Source organism: Pogona vitticeps, chromosome 1 (assembly GCF_051106095.1).
Source record: "Pogona vitticeps strain Pit_001003342236 chromosome 1, PviZW2.1, whole genome shotgun sequence".
In the NCBI taxonomy this organism is placed as follows: domain Eukaryota; kingdom Metazoa; phylum Chordata; class Lepidosauria; order Squamata; family Agamidae; genus Pogona; species Pogona vitticeps.
This window is the reverse complement of record NC_135783.1, coordinates 59,653,680-59,669,845: the sequence shown is the minus strand read 5'-3', so window position 1 is coordinate 59,669,845 and position 16,166 is coordinate 59,653,680. Positions and strand designations below refer to the sequence as shown.

Here is a 16,166-nt window from a genome sequence, read left to right as displayed (position 1 = left end):
TTGCTTAGTTGCACTAGAGGAGACACACTGAATCAGTAGTTAACATGTTTTGTAAGTCAAAATCAACTAGATGGCATATAATTATTACTAACATGATAATTACATTTTCTTTCCTTGTTTCCCTCCCCTAGTTATGCTGTATTAAAAATGACGTATGACATTTTTAAAGCTGATCCCCTTATTTAATAACTAATATTGAACATTACATAAAAATTACTTATACGCATATAAATAGTTATAGATTATTTAATAACAATAATGTACTTACTGAGTATTAGAAATACAATCATAGTTGGGTACTGTGTTTTGAGCATTTCCTTCTTTTTGACTACCAGCCTTTAAGTAACAGGATCGAATTTCACCTTTAGGGGAAAAAAGAAAGCTACAGTCGGTATAATGTTGTTGTTCTTGATTCATGCACTGAATTCAGAACCAAGAAACTACAGAATTAGAATGGAACACAAAGATTAGCTGTCCTATGAGCAGCTAAGAACTTGCCTTAGGGTTTCATTGTCAGGAAGCTGCATAAGGTAATCATTTTAAATTTTTACTCCTACAGCTGCCACAGCAGTCTTTCTGAAAAAAAAAATTCCCACTACAACCAGTGTTGTCATTAATCATGCACTAGTTGCATGATACTCATCTATCTTCCCACTTGATCTGTATTAGATCTTCTGTAAAGATGCCGCAGAAGTAGGATGATACGGAATCAGTTTCTCCAGTCCTCTCCAGATGCCCTCTCTAAAACTGTGTTGTGGATACTCCACAAACTATTCCAGATTTGACAGAAGCCAAATTCAGATTGCACCCTTCATGATAGGGGGTGTGATCAGAGATGGGCATTTGTCCCACTGTTTGGTCTGTTGTGGGGATGGGCTGGTTCACTCCTTTTTCCAGTGATTACATGACATAATAGATAGAGTGAACCAACCTATCCCCAGAGTATCCCCACCTGCATCTTTCTGGGTCCCCATCATGGGTTTCTACTTTTTTGATGTAGGTAGGATTGCTCTATATTGGTTCATGTGATAATATTGAACATTACATTTTTCCCTAGCTCCAAAGCCAGATCAAACAGAGTCATCTGAAGTGTGTATGCCATTTGAATGAATGAATCACACCTAATGGCATATTTGGTTCGCTGGACATGAACCAAAACGAGCTTGTGGCTGTCAATATTTGTCTTCCTCTTTCAGTTTCCCATATTGTTCAAATGACTTAAGAAGAAAGCCAATTCATGATATTTTGAAATTAAACACTTTCTCTGTTTTCTGTCTACTCTGTCCTCCACCGAGCAGAGAAAGTAATTTTTTAAAAACTGTATTAGGACAGCTCTGATGCTGAAACACCACTTTGGAAAAAAATATTGAAAACTTCCTCCCGGAAGTTAACTGCAGTATTTTTGAAAGGAGGAGGTAATGAGGGCTTAACATGATAATGCAAATTGCCCCATCTTTTCTGTATGTGGGTTTTTGAGGTGCATGTTATCAATTACATTGTATAATTACATTTAAAATCCATTTTATTATAGGCTACCCTAAAAAGTACAGGGAGGAAGGGGGGAAAACCCAATTACGGCATGGGCTGCATCACTTTGGGGGGGGGGGGAATTAAAGTTAAAATCTTCCTTCCAGAAGTGGGAGGAGAAAAGAGGTGGCAAGGACAGAGAGAATTTTTTTCCCTAGCTCCAAAGCCAGATCAAACAGAGTCATCTGAAGTGTGTATGCCATTTGAATGAATGAATCACACCTAATGGCATATCAGATTTCTATCCAACTTTAAGTGACCTTATTCAGCCCACACCAGCCCATTCCAAATGCGTCTGTGTAGACAAGCCCACAGTCACCATGCTCTGAGGTGAATGCGTAGCTCTTCCCCTTTCAATTGTCCTTTGCTGAATTTGCAAAGTAACGAGACTGAAGAGATATGTTTCCTGCTGTTTCAGGCTCCTGCTTGTGTGTAGAGCCTAAAGAAAAGCAGGAAGCTCTCCTATGCATACATACACATTACTTTCTGCATGTGGAAAGCCATGAGAAATAAGAGAGGCTAGCTGATCCCTTCAAAGTGTGCTACAAAGGTAGTGACTGAATAGGGCTAAAGTAATCCGCAAAGTAAGCAGATACTGTACACCTGAAAATCAGTCCTGGAATTTTATCACCTTCATGAGCCTAGGCCAGTGTGGGCATGCACAAACACATTAACTTGACATATCCATCAATAAACTTGCGCCCCTTGCACAAGAAAAATATCAGAACACAGTTAGACTTTAGATTATTACCTCACTATCATATATGGAATGTGATGTGTGAAAATAAAGCAACGTTTTTAGTCACAGAAGCTTGTCACTCCCCACCCCCCACACACACATTTTTTCACACACTTACCATTTTCATCTATGAAGACATGCATGGCATCCACTGACATCTCTTCTTGCAGGGAAGCCTCTGGCCCACTTATGACTTGCAAGACAGAACTGTCCTGCTGTGAAGTTACTCGGTAAATGATCTGCCGCTGCCTGGTATTCTGGTAACTTGACACATACAAAAATCCAGAAGTTTCAAATTAGTTTCATGTCTTATATGAAGACTACTTTCCCACTCCTTTGGTTCCAACAAAAGAGAATGTTAGACATGAAGAACGAGAATGGAAATCTTCTTACTGTGCAGTGAACTTCATAGGCTCTGGGATCACTGGATTAATACCAGCAGAAGGATGATTTTGCATTTCTGATCTATCCTGTCTGGAAGAACCATGCTTTTCTTTTTCAACACAATTTTTTTCTGTTTCTTGAGTTCCTTCTTTTTTCTCTGTCATACAGCTATCTAAAAGGCATGAGAATGAAAATCTATAAATTTCAGTGGAAATAGGGGCATCACGGAGCATTTTTACACCAACTTTTAATCCATGTTCTTACTCTTTCAGAACAATTATTTTTCAAAAATGAAGTTTAAAAAACGATTGTAACACATTCGGGGGGGGGGGAAGCTGCGGTTAGATAAATTTTGTTTTTAGCACAGCAAATCACACTACCATAAGCTCACTGAATCAATGGGGATTCAATGAGTCAACTTCTCCATAAGCTCCATTGATTTAAATAGATCTACTTTAACTGTGACTTACTTTGTTAAAGTAAATCACAGTTAATGTAGATCCATTTGAATCACTGGAACTTACAAAATAACTGACTCACTAAATCCCAATTGATTCAATGGGCCTACTCTAGTGCAATTTGCTATACTAAGCAAGAGGATTTTGGTCACTGAGCTCCTTCTGTGAGCTTTGTAAGTAGTCATATAACCACTAACTTTATTAAGGGTAATTTACCAACCTCTCCTTCCAAGTCCTCATGGAAAAACTCAGTCTCTCAGCCCCAGCTTTCTTTCTTTTGTTACTCCCTTTGTGACTAGTCATACTAAAGTATTGCTAAAAATAAAGACATCTGTTATCAAAGAGAACACCAATTAAATTTTTGCAAATGGTTATTTGTATAACACTAACCTTTTCCAACCCAGTTCTCTCCAGACATATTCAGATATATTGCTCGCTTGGACTCTAACCAGGGGCTATGCTGGTTCAAATCATCTGGATGAACTCAGGTTAGAGGATGTTGTCATATACTTTATTCATCCTCATCTGCTCCCTTCCCTCAGAAATATCACAATCGACAGGGCAGGCTTCAGTGATTTTAACGGGATGTCCACATAGCACTTCAATTAACATCTCCCCAAACTCATCTTGCATCCTTTATCACACTAGATTTAGGACATTCAGAGAGGGAATGTAAAATTAAGCTGCATTTCCTCCTTTTTTATTCCTCTTGTATTTCCTTTTTGGGAAATACATGTGAAAATTTTGTAATATTTCTGTCCAAGAGCTACACAAGCACCTATGGTAAGGATTGTTTATGCTTATCTTACTAAAAAGAAATCAGACCATTTTAGCTCAAACTAATATACTAAGGAATAAACACCATACAGCCCTTGCGGCCTCTGCCTTTGAAACGTTTATCATACCACTATAACCAGTTTTCTTTTAAACACTGGAACTATTCCTGGTAGCTCTCTCTGTTCATCGTTGGATAGCTTTGTTCCCTTTCTGTCCTGGCTATGCTCAATGGTGTCTGAAAAAACAGACAACATTACGCAAGACAGACAAGTCTGACATCAGCAAGATTTTCCTTTAGAAAAGCACTTTAACAACAAACATTCTGCATACTCCTTACCTATAAGGAGGCCAACGACATGTGTATATATGTATCTATGCATACGAACCTTCCAAGGACTAGAGGCTGTAGCAAACTCTAAATCCCAACAACCACAAGAAGTACTCAATTTGCTCATCTGTGTAAAAGTGCTAACATGGATGGAAATATAAGGGTTTTCTTACATTGCTATAAGCAAGAAATACTTTGATAGCTTAAAGCACTGGTTCTTAACCTTGGGTTACTCAGGAGTTTTGGACTGCAACTCCCAGAAGCCTTCACCACCAACTGTGCTGGCTGGGGTTTCTGGGAGTTGCAGTTCAAAAACATCCGAGTAACAAAGGTTAAGAACCACTGGCTTAAAGCAACTCCCCTCACTTTTCTAGATTTTTGTGAACCTTTTTAACTTTTTTTAAAAAAGCCTTTATCTGCACTGGGGGATGTGGGGAGAAAGTTTGTCAGGTTTTAGCCCTCCAATGAGCTGCTGTAAGCGTGGAGGAAGAGGCATTTTTTTCAGAGTTAAACATGATTTCCAATAGCTCTGATTTTGCAAAAAGGAAGACATTTTCTAGGCCTAAAGGTTACATCAAAAAGGGGTTCTCGAAACTCACAAAAGTGTTCCCCATGTCCTCTAGAACAGCCATTCTCAACAGTGGCCCTGGCACATTTGAAGGGGGCCACAGACTGGAAGCAATTCTTCACACACCACCTTATAAAGGTTGTCACACAACTTATGCAATACTGATTGGGCCTTTCCTTCATACTGTGCTAATGACTTTGGCCAAAATAAGATTGAGAATGGCTACTCTAGAGGGTTAAAAAAATTAAAAGTAATGGGTGTTTGAGCGGGGATGGGTGCAACCTTCCAAGGTCTGGGTGTGTGCTTGGCATTCCCTGGAACTCTGGAAGTTCCCCATCTCTGGCCTGCAAAGAGAGTACCAAGGGACTATTGGCTTTGTGCTGGGTAGAGAGAGGGACCCTTAAAGAACCAGTGGTGAAGTAATGGTAGTTGTGGCTGATCCATCCAAGTGTATGAAATCAAATTACAATAACAGAGTAAGGAGGCAGTGGGCAAGATCTAAAGGTGTCCTTCAGTATCCAACCACAGAATTGAGACTTTCTCCTCTTCCTGTCTGCTGTAGTACTCGGTGGTGCCAACAAACCTCCTCTAAAAAGTTTCCTAGCAATTTGGAGGAGATTTTTAGGGTGCACCAAGATACAGGGCTATAGGGAAAAGGAGAGTTGCCAATTCTGGCAGAAACAGGGGAACCACTAGTAGCACATTGTTTGATTATGGCTTAGAGCCACGGGATTCTGCAGTAATGGCCAAAATCCTGTTTGCATAACTTTTGTGCAGCAGAAGCAGATGATGTCATCAACTCCTGCCAATAAAATTTATTTTAAATTAATTACTATTTTCCTACCCCTCTGTTTGGTTCTGAGCCTCCCTAGGGCTTCCTTTTGCCTTGGGAAGCCTTTGGGAGCTAAGGATGAGGGATGGAGGAGCATTTCAACATCTAAAATTGCCACTGGATAACTGCTGGTGATCCCAACCCCAGCAGTGATGATCCAGCAATGGGTTTTTGGTGATTAAAGGCTCCCCCCTCATCCCAGAGGCTTCCTCAGGAACCCTAGGGAGCTCTGGAACTTAAAACAAAGGGAGAAATAGTAAGCATTAATTAATTTAACATAAATTTTAGCAATTAAAATACATTTTGGTGATGACATTTCTGCCATGCAAAGTTTCGCAAAGAGGGTTTGGGCCTATGTTTGGCACTTTAAATTTGTCCAAGGGAAAATCATATTATAGATCATGAATACTTACTGTCATCCACTCTTTTGACAAGAATGTCTTCTGCCCTTAACTCAGTTAAATGCTCAAAAATGCCTTATGGGCACAGAAATCTAATCATTTCAAAACTATGCAACATACCTCCAGTGGCACCCTTATCTTTTGCACTCTCTGATTTTGAATCAGATGCCGTTGCCTTTGAAGTATTGATAGATTCCAGCAGCGAGACAAATTCCAAGAAATTAGATTCATTTGGTATCTGTCCTTCCTTAGCTTCCAGGTCAGATTTAGAAGTTGGCAAAAGCTTCTCTTTATCACTATCTGTCTCTGTGGAATTCTTACCTAAAAAAACATCTGTCCCACTATCTACACTGAGCACCCGAGCATGTCTCTTTTCATGAGTCCCTTTATATGAGGTGGGGACACCCAAATTTTGTTGTCTTCCCTTTGAGTGCGAAGTTGTTCCGTCAACATTCTCAGAGGCATTTTCTAAACAAATCCCTATTTCTTCAAGATCATTTGTTGGATTGTCACTATATTCTTTTGCAACATTGTCTTGTTCACCAGATTCATAACCAGAACACTGGTTAGATGATGCATCTACATTGAGATTGTCTGGTGTTCTTATACTTTCACTTACTTCTGGATAGGCATGGCCTCCGCTGCCATCGGACAGTTCGAAAGTGATGATGGGGATTTTCATCTGGTCATTGTTTTGTTTGCTGTGTTGATCTGCTGTTGCAACACCAGACTCTGGATCTGAACTTGATTTTTCTATGCCCAGTGTTTTCAAATGTTGTGACCCTTCTATTTCAATAGTGGAACTGTGGGTACTACTCATGGTGATAACTATTTTAATGGGTTCGTGTAATTTAAGGGGGTCTCCTGGGAGAGAATTATCAACAAGAGCAACAGCTACCTCACTCTCTGAATCGTCAAAATGTGTCTTCATGTCATTGGCATAAGATGAACTTCTGACAGGTCCATCGGTTCCCTTCACTGCTATGGTATTGCACTGCAGGCAGCTAGCAGTAAGGCTGTCTTGAGCTGAGGCATCCAGTAACTTTTCTTTCCGGAAGCATTTTGGATTGCTTAGATGCTCTGAAATGATGACTGAATTTTCAGTGCTCCAAGGCTCAAAGGAAATGCCAGTTTTTAAAATGTCATATTGAGACAGAGAAAGATTTGGCAATTTTTTAACAACACTTTTGTCAAGAGGTGTGTCCTCCACTGTAGTGTGACCTGAAGGGTGCACTTTTTCATCCTTTTCACTGGTTGTGCTATTGATAAGGGTCTCCACTGCATTTGGCTTTGCCACTATGGCAGATGTGTTTGAACTCGACATAAGTGCCATAGAAGCAGACAGAATATCTGCTTTGATGCAAGGTGAGGTAGAAGAAACTGGTAGAGAGGCCTGATCTTCCAAAACCAATACTCCTGAATCAGAAGAGAGACAAATATGGGATTTTATCATATGACATTCTGTCAGTACAGGCTTTCTGGAAGATCTTCAAGAAAGCATTCTTAGTGGGACACGAACATACCTACATTTATTCTAAAAATACCCATTACTTTTTTCAGGAGCTCTAACGGTAACTTTACAGATATCAGATCTGTAAATATTTCATAGTTCTTAAGCAGATCACTAGGAAAAATAAACTTGCATCTCCATTCTTTGTGAGGTAAGAAAAAGGCGGCAAATTATGGTCTCTTATAATCTAGGTATCTGGTTGTGGAGCAAGAGATAGGGAGCTCAGTTCCCCACTGTGCCTCCTGTGAGTAGATCCAGCCTGTGTGGCCTTGGGCAAGCTGCACAGTCCCAAGTCGCCCCCAGAAGAAGGGACTGGGAAACCACTTCTGAAACTACTTTGTCTGGCAAACCCTGAAAACAGTCACCATGAGTCAGATTTGACTTGTTGGCACATTACTATTATGATTATTATCTTAAGATCAAATGTAAAAAATTGAATACTACCTTTGAAGGAAAAGAGAGGGGCCTATCAAAACAAAAACTAGCAATAATAACACTTGACATCTCTGCAGCACTGTCATTACTGATTATCTCATGCAGCAATGCTGCAAATTAAGTGACTATTATCTTCTGCGTGTGGCAGCCTGTGGCTGAGAGCTGCTTAATGAAGGTCATGTGATGAATTTATTACTTCGAAAAGTAGCAGAAGAGAATTGTTGGAAATTGGGCGGCAAAGCACAATGAATGTTGACAATTCCTTACACCATGGTTACAAAGTAAGGAGAATCTGGGTTGTTCTTGTGGGCATGAGACAATCTATGCCCTTGCTTTTCCGATATATAGTACAAAATAAACAGAGCAATAAAATGAGCCCAGAACTCCTGCAGAAGGTCACCATGATCTCAAGCCACTTGGACATGATGATGGGGGTAAGCTGTGTACTACAAGCAGCATTTACTTAGATAAGTCCTCTTCCCAAGAATGGAATTATAGCTGTGTCACATTGTGACTGTAGCCTAACTCAGAATAATCTCAGTATTTTCTGCAATATAACTGTAAATATTAATTCTTTTTAATCAATCCAGGACAAATTCTACAGTTAAAAGTGCTGGCTTTTACTGTGTCTTATCCCTTGTTGTGGGTGTTGAGACGATAACAAGATGGACAGAAAAGGAATGTGCTATGCGCTATGTACTATGGGCAGCTACTCCATAGCATTCAGATAGCCTTTTAAAAAGCAGCTATAAGCAACTAATTAGCTCCTTTTGAGAAATGGAAAGCAAAATGTTGCTCTTTATAAATGTTAACTATCATGGCAAATCATTGCTTTGAGGGTCTGACACCTGTAAATGCAATGAGTTTCCTTCTTTTCTCTTTACAAATTAACTATCCAAGCTTTAGCACATTGTGACTTTGTGAGAATCATTGGCTGGTGTGGTGATCTTCAAACATTTTGTGGGGGGAAACTGCCACATGCACTCAAATACTCAAGCACTAATTCAGACTTAGTTCAGATCTCAAAATGCAGAGTCTTCTTTACTCAGCTTCTTACACCAGATCAATAGGTCTGCCACTTCCACAGAAGATACACAAATTAAGACCTCCACAAAAAAAGGAGTAAAATAAGTGCAGGAAGAAATCCTAAACTAGGCAGGGTCATCACAGTAGGGCTGAAGAGGGGCTAAAAGGTATGGACATCACTAAAGAGGCTAACATATACTTTTTATTAGTTTTACTGTACTTCCTTTTAAAATACAGTTATTACATACTGTAAAGGTTGCTACAATGTTCTTCCTTTGTTCAAATGCAGTGATTTTTTTTTAAAAAAATTGACATCCCTCATGCCCTCTAGAAGCTAATTTTTAAATGAAGTGGTAAAATTACTGTTGGGTGGGGCAAATCACATGAAAAAATTGCCTGCCATCTCCTAGAGGGCACAAGATAATTTGCTGAGAAATAAATTTTTCCCAAAAACACTTTTCTAAAAATTGCAGTTTATGGGATTTAAAGGCTCCTGGTCTATATATTTGCCCACTCCTATCTTGAACCCACTTAATTAAGAGTACATTCCACTGAACATAATAGGAATTACTTCTGGGTAATCATGGACAAGGGTGTGGTACAAGTCCCACGGAATTCTGGGAGGCCAGATGGCTCTGCCCAACTATGAAAAATGAAACATTAGGAGACAAAATCAAATCATTTAACCATTACAGTGGTGCCTCGCTTGACGACAATAATGCATTGTTAAAATCGCTGTTAAGCGAAATTGTCATCAAGCATAATTAAAAAACCCATTGAAATGCATTGAAAACCGTTCAATGCATTCCAATGGGCGAAATACCTCATCGTGCAGTGAAGATCCTCCATAGGGCGGCCATTTTCTGGTGCCTCTATAGTGAGGAATCCATCACTAACACAGCAGGAACCCATTTTGCACAGCAGGAGGCCATTTTGAAACCCAACGATCAGCTGTTTTTAGATTGTCGTAATGAGAAGAATTGGTTCCCAAAGAAGGGAACTGATCATCGTAAAGCGAATGTTCCCCCTAGGAACATCGTAAAGTGGATTCGTAGTTTAACGAGGTAATCGTTAAGTGAGGCACCACTGTAGTTTCTTTTGAGGTATCTATAATGAAGAGGCAAAGAAATATACAGTAATATAACCGCAAAACATTAAGAATGTATGGAGACATAGATGGGCAGAGATGTTTCAATTGAAATAAAAGAATAATGTAAATTAACCTTATCCAAGTTTTCATGAAATGAAGGTTTATGTGTTGATAAAATATGCCTTATATGCAGCTAACTGTCATAGTTTATATTATAAATAAGCTATAAAACATTCTACAACATGCAAGTTTCTCTGGATGGCTTAATCACAGTAACATGTTATGTGAAAAGTACCTTTCAGATCTTCAATAGTTTCTTGAGCTGGTAACTCCTAAAATGAAGCACAGTGATAATATGATCCAGGTTCTTTTCAACAGAACTTACAGTATTTAAATTTTAAAAATTCATAGGAGGTTATCATAGTAATGTTTTTACTGTGGGGGTGGGGATGTATTCCTGATTTACAGTGATCCTAATAGGGTATTCAAGGTAAGTGGGGTATTTAAAAAGTCATTTTAGTAGTTTCAGCACTTGGTGAGTTTCTATAGCTAAGCCACATAATCAAATCCATGTCTCTTAATCTTAGTCCATTACAGTACTTTATTCACTACACTGTGCTGGGTGCCCCTAATCATAGTAATACCTGATGACAAATCAAGATAAGCTTTTACGATGCCTGAATATTATGATTGTATCTATCATACTGCAATAGAAAGTTGCTTGACAATGAAGGATTAAGGGCTAGCTTAATGTTCATGTTTGGTTTACATGCCATATAGACCAAGAAAAGGTTTGTTTTCAAGCTATTGGGGTTAAAATGCTATTACAATTCTTATTTTAAACTGATCTAGGAGTTCAATTTCCCCACTGTGGAACTGAACTCCTAACCACTGGGAACCCAAGATTGGGAACCACTACTCTATATAGACAACCACTCTACAGTGGTGCCCCGCTTGACGACGATAATCTGTTCCAGGAAAATCGCTGTTAAGTGAAATCGTTGTCAAGCGAAAAAAACCATTGGAATGCATTGAAAACCGGTCAGTGCGTTCCAGTGGGGAAATACCTCATCGTCCAGCGAAGTTTGCTCATAGAGAACTGCTGATCAGCTGTTAAAAATCGCTGTCTTCCGAAGCAGGGGTCCGGAAAGCAGCCATTTTGAGAAGGGAGGGAAGCCATTTTGCGGAGGGAAGCCATTTTGTGGAGCTGGAAAAAACATTGTATAGCGAACAAACGATTCGCGAAGCAGGCTCCTAATCAACGTAATGCAGAAAACCCTCATTGGAACCATCGTTTTGCGATCACAATAGGAATCACAAAAATGTCATTGTTAAGCGATTTTGATGTCATGCGGGGTAAGCGTCTAGCGGGGCACCACTCAAGAGCTCGCAAATGTATAAGATGACTTGCCAGGAGGGATTGCATTTTTTAGAATTCCCACTGACAAGTGACTCCAAACACCACACAGATTTCTGGACATGAAAATTTTTCCATTTTCCTCTGTAACTAGCACATGGACCCATAATATTTTGAGGAGAGGACAGCAATTGTTGGACTACAACCCCATGTCTCTTCTCTACACTACCCTGTTTCCCCAAAAATAAGACCTAACCTGAAAATAAGCCCTAGTATGATTTTTCAGGATGCTCGTAATATAAGCCCTACCCCCAAAATAAGCCCCAGTTAAGTGAAACCCCTCCTTCCACCATTGTGCAGCAATCAGAAGAAGATGGTATGACTGCATTTGAATAAATGTAGATTGTTGTACATGAAAAAAATAAAACATTCCCTGAAAATAAGCTTTAGTGCGTTTTTTGGAGCAAAAATTAATATAAGACCCTGTCTTATTTTTGGGGAAAACATGATTCCTATTGATTTACAATTCAGCAAATTTTGGAAAGCTAGATGCTTTCCTGCCCTGCCTAAAGAGGCCACGAGCACTATACAGCTCATAGTGCTGGTCACATCTTTGAACAAGGGGATAGACAAAGATACAACATTTTAGCTTTTTAGACTCTCTAGTTGTTGGCTATCTAACAATTGCTTAGAATTTCTGGACACCATATTTCCAAATTTATCTCTGCAGATCACAAAAATACATGTAACTGGAGCAGCACACTCGTTTCATGAACAAAAGCAGTCCTGCCTGTCCTACCCACAGGTCATCTATAGTAAAACAAAGTATGTGCAATGACACTGACATGTTCTCAGTTTCCTTGCTTCTGCTCCACATCATTGGTTGTTGCTTTCATGAATGGTAAAAGATGAGAGCACAATGACATCCTTTGCTAAAAGAGGAGATGACAGGTTGGTTGTCTACCTGTCATTTCAACAAAATCCAGTGGTGTATTAGAATAAAGATTTACTAACCAGTACTCCTGAAGAGTGATGAGAGAGTATAGCTTGTACTTTTACACTGCTGTGGATGGTTGGTGTTGACCCATTATGCTTGCTCTCTTCGATTGTGCCATTCTCCCCTATATTACTGCTATTGAGAACAATAAAGAACAAAAAAAGCCAGTGATGGCTATTTCTTACTGAAATTCAACATATTTCAGACATTTTCTTCTTTAGAGGCAGTCAAAAAAGAACTTGGTATGAGATAGGCAGCATTTATTTATTTATTTATTTATTTATTTTATTTTATTTATTTATATGCCGCCCACACTACCCAAAGGTCTCTGGGCGGCTTACAGCATTTAAAATACAATAAAGATATGTACAATTAAAATACAATTAAAATATATATAAAATTGCCATCAGACCCACAGCTAATATTATTTCACTTAAAAGCCTTCTGGAACAGGAAGGTTTTGACCTGGTGCCGAAATGTCATCAGTGTCGGCGCCAGACGAATCTCAGTCGGGAGGGCATTCCATAGTCTGGGGGCAGCTGCCAAAAAGGCCCTTTGTCTGCAAGCCGTCCCTCTTACCTCCTTGAGGGACGGCTCTTTCAAAAGGGCCCCCTGGCTAGATCTTAACTGCCGGGTAGGCTCATATGGAAGGAGGCGGTCCTTCAGGTATCCAGGGCCCAAGCCGTTTAGGGCTTTATATGTCAAAACAAGCACTTTGAATTGGGCCCGGGCAGCAACTGGTAGCCAATGTAACTTATACAGAATTGTGTTTTAGGATTTCTTGAAGAATGTAAAATCCACTAATAGTGCCCAGTAGGGCCAGGGGCAGAGAGACAGTAGAGGGAGCTACCAACACCATTAATGAGCTGTACACTGTATATACAAAGCTATGACTTATGATGGATGTAGAGCTGCACCTTGAGGATACAGCAGCAGGTATCAGATTGCAACCCCTGTAATCCTTTGCTGCACTAGCTAGGGCTCATGGACAGAATGCTGCTGGGAGACAGAAGCCCTAGATCATGATCAATTTTCTGTCTCCTGTAGATGATGCAGGAAAACCCCAGACTCAAGAAGGCTGCTCTTCCAGTTTATCCCTGAAAGCAGGAAATGATGCTTTCTTTCTTTCTTTCTTTCTTTCTTTCTTTCTTTCTTTCTTTCTTTCTTTCTTTCTTTCTTTCTTTCTTTCTTTCTTTCTTTCTTTCTATCCTCATTAGTGTTGCTACTCTCTGGGTGGTTCACAATATACAATAAAATCAGAGACTAAAACACTATTTAATAAATACAAAAGAACAACTTTTCATGTATTTATTTATATTATTTATATGCCTCCTTTCTCTCCATAGGGGACCCAAAGCAGTTCATAACAGATAAAACAACAAAATTTTAAAACAATATATAAATATCATAACTAAAAATTAAATTAAGCATATATTGAGATTTTTAAAATCAAGTTTTTAAAAAATTCAAGAACATCTAAAAATCTGTAAGTTAAAAACCAGTATTTCTGAGATAACTTGCTGCTTAAAAGCCTGCCTGAAGTGGAAGGACAAGACGGAGAGTCAACCTAGCTTCTCAAGGCAGTGCGTTCCAAAGCCTGGGTGCAGCTACTGAGAAGGCCCTCTCTCATGTTGTCACCAAGCTGGCCTGTGAAGGTAGTGGAACCAAGAGAAGGGGTGGTATGATCCTTCAAATAGCCTGGACCCAAACCGCATGGGGCTTCATAGGTAATAACCAGCACTATGAATTGGAGCCAGAAACAGACTGGCAGCCAGTGAAGCTCTTGTAAAAATGGAGTTGCACGCTCCCTATAAGCAGCACCAATCAGCAATCTAGTTACAGCATTCTGAACCAGATGAACTTTCGGAACACTCTCCAAAGACAGCCTTATGTAGAGTCCATTGCTGCAAGCCAAATCCAAGATGTAACTAAGGCATGTGTCACTGTAGCCAGATTGGACTTCACAAGGAATGGGAGCAGCTGAAATAACAACTTTAATGTGCAAATGTACTCCTGGCCACTGCTAAATCCTGTGCGTCCAAGCTCAGGGCTGAGTCCAAGATGGTGGACTTAAGATCCTGTACTCAGGGTTGAGTGTAGGATGGTGTTACACCCACCCACCTGGGGAGGGTGTAACACCATCCTGTAGAGGCTAAATCCCTATCCCCTGATTTGCCTTGTGACTGACCAGGAGAACATCTGTTTTGTTTAAATTAAATTTCAGTTGGTTAGCTCTGATCCAATCCATCACTGACAACTGTCTAAGCCCAGAACATCTTCCTTGAAATCCTGTCACCAGCTAGAATAAAATAAAGCTCATTTGAACACATCAGGACACTTTATTCCAGTAGAAGGCAGCTTTACATCATTCGGTCTTAATTTGCTTCCTAAAAACAGAGCAAGATGGTGACGGGTAAACCTCTGTAGGAAACTTGTTCCACAGGGAAGGCACCACAACTGAGAAAGCTCAGTTCTTTGTGTTGGCTTTTTTGGCCTCCTTAGGTGTTACAATACATCAAGGACTATGAACAACATGTGGGTAGCTATTTTGTGGGAGAGATGTTCTGCCCGGTATTGAGGTCCTAAATCATTAAGCATTTTTCAGGTTATGACCAGCACCTTAAATAGAGCATGGAAAATAACGGGGAGCCAGTGAAGGCACACTAAGACTGGAGATGTGTGTTCATATCTGCTGGTACCTGTAATCATTTTAGCCAGTTCATTTTGGACCTGCTGTAGTTTCAGTACTGACTTCAAGGACAGCCCTAGGTAGAGAACAGTAGTCTGTTTTAAAGATTACCAACACATGAATCACTGTTGTTAGGCATTTCTTATCCAGGGTGTGTGTGTGTGTGTGTGTGGCAATTTAACCAAAGATGATATAATGTTTGTTTGTTTAACTTATATGCTGGCCACTCTATCAAAGGTCTCTGGGCGGCTTACAACAATTAAAATGCAATAAAAATACAATTAAAATAGTTATTATGTTTCTGCTCAGTAACCTATTTTACTTGGGACTAACAATTAGATTTTGCCTGGTCTCCCTTCTTGAACACCTTTTTGGCAACATAAACAAGTCTCTGACAGTGGAATTCACTACATGTTCAGCATCCCTTGCTCATGCATTTTCTCCCTGAGTAAATGTCCCACATCCAGAAATCTGATTCTACACACATACACTTCCTAACTGAATTAGTTGACATCAGGAAACTACATGCACAAAAAAGAGAAGAAAACTAACCTAAGATTTATATGCCGAATTGCATTATCTCTCTTAGCTTCTTTATTTTGCTTTTGTTCCTTCCAAGAGACTTTTTGCTGAATTACTTCTCCTTTGTCAAACATAAGATGCAGGCGATAACTGACTACCTTGATTACTGTGAACAACAATGTCACAGAACTACAGTAGACAAAAGCTGTGATAACGTTGGGAGGCAATGCCTAGACAGGTGGAAAAAAAATAAGTGTTAATGTATACAATCTATTTATCAAAAAAAAAAGCCCCACAACAATCTACTATCAAATGTCCAAAATCCTGTTGGATGAGTTTTTCCTGCATAACAGCAATGGCATCATCATCATCATCACCATCACTAATGACAGACCTCCCTTTTCAATTTTGGTGTGCATGCTGTTTTACCTCATTGCATGCAAATCACGTGAACCTCAAAACTAGAAAGGGAAGCTGTTAATCAGCAGCAATCTGCGATGGAAGGTGACATTGTTCCCACTGTGCA

At 39.6% G+C, this 16,166-nt stretch overlaps 1 protein-coding gene across 3 annotated transcripts in view; it reads right to left on the bottom strand.

Moving 5' to 3' along the window:
• PCNX2 (pecanex 2) overlaps positions 1 to 16,166 on the bottom strand; it is a 139,670-nt gene that overhangs the window by 114,028 nt on the left and 9,476 nt on the right. For 2 of the 3 annotated variants that reach the window (XM_078383151.1, XM_020786815.3), the window contains 7 exons: positions 15,671 to 15,870; positions 12,447 to 12,564; positions 10,371 to 10,407; positions 6,135 to 7,430; positions 2,660 to 2,822; positions 2,385 to 2,530; positions 269 to 362 (listed from right to left, as the gene is read on the bottom strand). In XM_078383151.1, coding sequence (XP_078239277.1) covers positions 269 to 362; positions 2,385 to 2,530; positions 2,660 to 2,822; positions 6,135 to 7,430; positions 10,371 to 10,407; positions 12,447 to 12,564; positions 15,671 to 15,870 — 2,054 coding nt within the window. The remainder of the gene's footprint in view (positions 1 to 268; positions 363 to 2,384; positions 2,531 to 2,659; positions 2,823 to 6,134; positions 7,431 to 10,370; positions 10,408 to 12,446; positions 12,565 to 15,670; positions 15,871 to 16,166) is intronic. The other variant, XM_078383152.1, reaches the window with a different exon arrangement.